The following is a 5209-nucleotide window of genomic DNA, read 5'->3' on the forward strand; positions in this document are numbered from 1 at the left end:
GCTGCAGCACATCGTCACGGCGCCGCTCCCCGCAGCCCAGCACGGCTGGGGCAGGGGAGCAGCTCCGCGCTGACGACACCGACGGTGGCTGGCTCGGTGCGGCAAGCGCCACGGCGTGTGTAGCAGTTGGCGCTGTTGCTGTTGTGTGCAGGCGAGGCGTAGCGCTATTCACGTTTAAGAGCCGCAGTGACGCGGCGATGCCTTCCGCCGTCACGGTGTCGGCTACCTCCACCACGATGATGCCCAGCGGCGTCATGAAGGCGAACTCGTGCAATGGCTCTCCGCTGCTGCCGGACGTGTGGCGACGTATCTCCCGCACCTCACGCCAGCGCAGCTCGGCGTAGAAGACGCGGTCCGTCGGCCGGTAGATCGACAAAGACTCCCTCGTGAGTCGCACCACCGCACTTTCGAAGGGCTTGGCGCAATAACCATCTTGCCCCCTCAGCGGGTATTTGAGGGCGGTAATGCATGCGTCTCCACCACCGCCGTACTCAAATGCGGTGCAGGCCGAAAACACATCTGTGCTTCTTGAAGGCTGCTGTTTCTGCTGTCTCATCTTGTGTGCAGCCCCCTTCACCTAAGAACTAGTGCAAAGACCCGAAAAAACAGAGAATTCCGCTTCCTCCAGTTACACCACATCAGATCACACCAGACCACACCACACCAGCCCCAGAAACTCCTTTGGTGAACGAAAAAAAAAGCCATTGTTGCGATCACTGGAATATAACAGCTACGCAAGCAATCCGATAATTCAGCTATATAAGCTAAATGCTGTATCGGTCCTTAAATATCAGCCATCCGAGTTCGGAGCTGCGGCCTCTTGGCGTGAAGCACGCAACATGGTAAGGTAAATACACATTCCAACAGCATTCAGTTCCCTCGTCTCTCCCATCACCCTACAGAGCCCCAATTCCACAAAGTCCACCATGAGTATGTTTCCGTGTGTATTAATCGCTGGTGGTACTGTCACCGTCTCCCCGTCCAATTGTGAGTGCGCATTAAGCGTGCAAAACCACTCAAGCAGCGGTGAGTTTACTCTCACTGCCATCTCGCGGATGCTCGATGCGGACTTCGTGGAGACAGGATTCAGTGGTCCGAAGCAAATATTACTCATGTCTGGCGTCAGAACAGCCTGTGTGACGTAAAGCTTCGTCGGCACACTGCCCTCGGAGGGCACCTGGAGGTCGCCGAGAAGCATATCGTTGAGCGAGCGCAGCAGCTTCCGAAGCGACTTCTGATCAACCCACAGCGACACGAGAGCCTCCGAGCGCAGGCGCGCGGCGGCACACGGCACGCCCAAAGCCTCAACGAGGAGGAACACACGCTGCTCGCGTGACGCCTGCCAAAGAGCTGACAAGGGCGTCGTCAGGGGCACATCTGCCGGGATGAAGTGACGCAAGATCACGTCCAGTTCGCGGACGAAGCGGTGCTGCGTCGACACGTCGTTCATCTCAAAAAGATGCTGAAAGTCCAACACGAGGAACTCGCTCGCCGACATGTCGTCGCTAAGGAACGCCCGCACGTCCTCTATGACGTCACTCAGCGGGACGGAGATCTGACTGTGCGTCGTGTAGAGCCTGCCGCCGTCGTGCGGGTTCGGCACGACGCGCAGGTCTAAGTAGCGCACGCCGGCGTCCAACTGCGCGCGCACTGGCAACGCCTGGCACTTCGCCCAACGTGCGGACACGCCGCCCCCCATGAGGTGCACCATCGCTGCGAACCCCGTGCGCTTGCGCAGCAGCCCCGGCGCGTCGCCGCCGAAGGGGGAGTTCTCACGGATGCCGTACGTGGCGGCATTGTGGGAGCCGACAAGGAAAACCTGCGTGATGGCAAGGTGTTCAATGTACGAGCGCATGTCCTGCATCCAACTCTGCGGGCGCCATTGCACATGGACAAAGCTCTCGTTGTACGGCAGCATTTCGCGCTTTGCGCCGCACCCAGGAGAGTGCTAGCTGTCTGCAACATGAAGCGGATGCGCAACACGGCCATGCGAAGCAAAATAAGAGGGAAGCACCAAAAGAAGCAAAAGGAAGAAAGGGCAGACAAAAAAAAAAAATAACAGTCCAGATGAGTCAAAAAGCAGCGTGTGAGGTCTTGGCGGATATAAAAACAGTGCGGCGGTGCAGAGGAGGTGCGTGCGCACAGATGTGCCTGTGCGTGTTTCCCCCATCCCCCTCCACACACACACACACAGAGAGATGCAGGCGTACACGTGATCCAACCCAAGTAGTATCAATAGATTCAATAATAATAATAATAATAATAATAGAAAAAGGACGGGGAGTTGGGAAGATATTTGCAATAGTGGTATTCAAAAGAGCATCGACCACACATATGCAATGGTGATACAAAGCGCGGCTGCAGTAGTATTGGCAGTAGGCACACGAGAAAAAAAAGGCACAGAAAAATGCAAACACTATTTTTTTTTGTTTCGCCTCTCATTTTTTTTTTACCGATTCCTTTCTTTTTTTTTTTCTTCTTCTTATTGGTTGGTTGTTGCTTGTCATATTTGTCTTGTCAATCTCCCGTCCTGGTTTGCATGTCGTTTCCTCGGTCCCTTCCGCACCCTCGCTCGGTCCACTTCTCGCGTGTCTCTCTCACTACCCCGTTGCCGCCCGCTTCACGGTGAAGACAAGTTTTGACTTTTCGGCGCTGACGGCAACGCGCACGGTGCTGTTTGGCGTGAGTTGCTGCGCGACTATCATGCGGCCCACCTCCGTGGTGATGTGCTTCTCCACCCAGCGTCGCAGCGGGCGGGCGCCCATTTCGGCGTCGAAGGCGTTGTCCAACACGAAGCTCTTCGCGTCATCGCTCAGCGTCACCGACACGTTCTGAGACTGCATGCGCACGTTCAGCTCCCCCACAATGAGGTCGATGATCTCGTGCAGCTCCTCGAAGCCGAGCTTGCGGAAGAGGACAATGTCGTCGAGGCGGTTGAGGAACTCGGGGCGGAAGTAGCTGCGCACCGCCTGCATGACCTTCTCCTGCGTCGCCTCGTATGTCCTGGGCGAGTTGCCCATGTGCATGAGGTGCTCGGAGCCGAGGTTCGACGTCATGATGATGATGGTGTTGCTGAAGTCGACCGTCCGTCCGTGCGAGTCGGTGAGGCGACCATCGTCGAGCACCTGCAGCAGCACGTTGTACACCGTCGGGTGCGCCTTCTCCACCTCGTCGAACAACACCACCGTGTGAGGGCGGCGGCGCACCGGCTCCGTCAGCTGCCCGCCCTCTTGGTACCCAACGTAACCGGGCGGCGCACCTATAAGACGCGCCACCGCGTGCTGCTCCATGTACTCACTCATGTCGATGCGCACCATGTGCTTCTCGTCGTCGAAGAGCTCCGCCGCCACGGCCTTTGCAAGCTCCGTCTTGCCAACACCTGTAGGGCCAAGGAACAAGAAAGAGCCGGTCGGGCAGTGCGGCCGTGCAAGACCGGCACGCGAGCGCAAAATGGCCTCGGCCACACGCTCCACCGCCTCGTTCTGCCCCTTCACGCGGTGGTGCAGGTGCACGGAGAGCTGCAGCAGCCGCTCGCGGTCAGTCTGGCTTAACTTCGCCACCGGAATGCCTGTCCAGCGAGCCACCACTGCTGCAATGTCGACCTCTGTAACCTTCTCCTGTACCATGGAAGCCTTTTGCTGCTCAATCTTCTCCTTCAGTGAGCGGATGCGATCCTGTATGTCGGGAATAACGTTGTACTTGAGGTCCGCTGCAAGCCCCATATCGTTCGCACGCTCCGCACGCTCCAGTTTAGTCCTCTTCTCGTCAAGGCGGGACTGCATCTCCTGTAGTTCGTCCAGTCGCGTGCGCTCCTCATTGTACCGCTCTACCAACGGCTGGAGGCGTTCATCCACGCGCTGAATATCACCCTTGACGGCCTTCAGTCGCTCCTGCGATGCCTTGTCCTTGTCCCGCTCTAGTGCCTTGGCTTCAATCTCCAGCTGACGTTTTTTGCGCTCCAGTTGATCAATCTCCTCTGGTCGAGAGGACAGTTGCACCCGCACATTGGCACACGCCTCGTCAATGAGATCGATGGCTTTGTCGGGCATGAAGCGGCTCGTGATATATCGGTCAGCCAACTGGACCGCCACCACAACTGCATTGTCGGTAATCTGAACACCATGGTGCATTTCGTAGCGCTCCTTCAGACCGCGCAGGATGCTGATGCACTCCTCAACGCTCGGCTCCGACACCTGCACCGGCATAAAACGCCGCTCGAACGCTGCGTCCTTCTCCACATAATTGCGGTACTCCTCCAGTGTTGTGGCGCCAATTGTGCGCAGTTCACCGCGTGCCAGCATCGGTTTTAACAGGTTCGCTGCGTCCATCGCGCCAGTCGTCTTGCCAGCGCCGAGCACAAGGTGTAACTCATCAATAAAGAGGATGATGTTCTCAGAGCCGTCCCGCACCTCGTTGAGAACACTCTTCAGACGCTCCTCGAACTCACCGCGGTACGTTGCGCCGGCGACGAGAGCACCCATGTCGAGCGAGAAGATGCGTGCGGCGGAGAGGGTGTCAGGCACATCGCCGCGGATAATTTGCTGCGCAATGCCCTCAACAATGGCAGTCTTGCCGACGCCGGGTTCGCCGATCAGCACTGGGTTGTTCTTCGTGCGCCGCGAGAGCACGCGGATCGTGCGCAGGATCTCCTCCGAGCGCCCAATGACGGGGTCGAGTTTGCCGTCCTCCGCCTGCTTGCACAAATCCAAAGCGTACTTGGACAGTGCGCCGTAGTTCTGGTCCTGAAACTCCGAAGTGACCTTCCTCCCCTTGCGCAGCTCCATCACCGCCTTCTCGACCACCTTCTTTGGTGCCCCGGCGGCCTTAAGGATGTTGTCTACCTCCTTGCTTTCGTACAGCGCGAGGATGAGATGGTCGACGGCCATAAGCGTGTCGCCGAGCTCCACACGCTTCTGCTCCGCGGTGTTCAACACGCGAGACATGTCGGCGTTTGGCTGCGGCTGCGTCGGCGCGGGGGTCTGTGTCGGCAGCGCCTCGATGCGGCCCGCGAACGCGTCAGTGACGATGCCCGCGCCGATCTTCTTCAACACGCGCGCCGGAAGGCCATCGTCGTTCTTGAAGAGCGCCGCCGCGAGGTGCACGGGGTCCAGGTAGCCGTTGCTGTGTTTGCGCGCCAATGCGACAGCCTCCTGCAGCGCCGCCGAAGCTGCCGCGGTACACTCCGGTTGTCCCTCGGACATTTTTTTTT

At 58.2% G+C, this 5209-nt stretch overlaps 3 protein-coding genes across 3 annotated transcripts; all 3 read right to left on the bottom strand.

Annotated features, from left to right (window-relative positions):
- DQ04_08911000 (hypothetical protein) lies at window positions 1-556 on the bottom strand (the record flags this gene model as incomplete). The annotated part of the gene is made up of 1 exon (XM_009315743.1): window positions 1-556. A coding segment is annotated over one exon (556 nt), but the record flags the coding sequence as incomplete, so codon positions are not given.
- A 234-nt stretch (window positions 557-790) lies between these two features.
- Window positions 791-1918, bottom strand: DQ04_08911010 (glycosylphosphatidylinositol-specific phospholipase C; the record flags this gene model as incomplete). Its single annotated transcript, XM_009315744.1, has 1 exon — window positions 791-1918. The coding sequence occupies one exon, from the start codon at window positions 1916-1918 to the stop codon at window positions 791-793; it is 1128 nt and encodes a 375-aa protein (XP_009314019.1).
- Window positions 1919-2600: 682 nt separating this feature from the next.
- Window positions 2601-5201, bottom strand: DQ04_08911020 (putative ATP-dependent Clp protease subunit; the record flags this gene model as incomplete). Its single annotated transcript, XM_009315745.1, has 1 exon — window positions 2601-5201. The coding sequence occupies one exon, from the start codon at window positions 5199-5201 to the stop codon at window positions 2601-2603; it is 2601 nt and encodes an 866-aa protein (XP_009314020.1).
- Between the last annotated feature and the right edge of the window lie 8 nt (window positions 5202-5209).

Source organism: Trypanosoma grayi, assembly GCF_000691245.1.
Source record: "Trypanosoma grayi strain ANR4 Tgr_891_V1, whole genome shotgun sequence".
Lineage (NCBI taxonomy): Eukaryota > Euglenozoa > Kinetoplastea > Trypanosomatida > Trypanosomatidae > Trypanosoma > Trypanosoma grayi.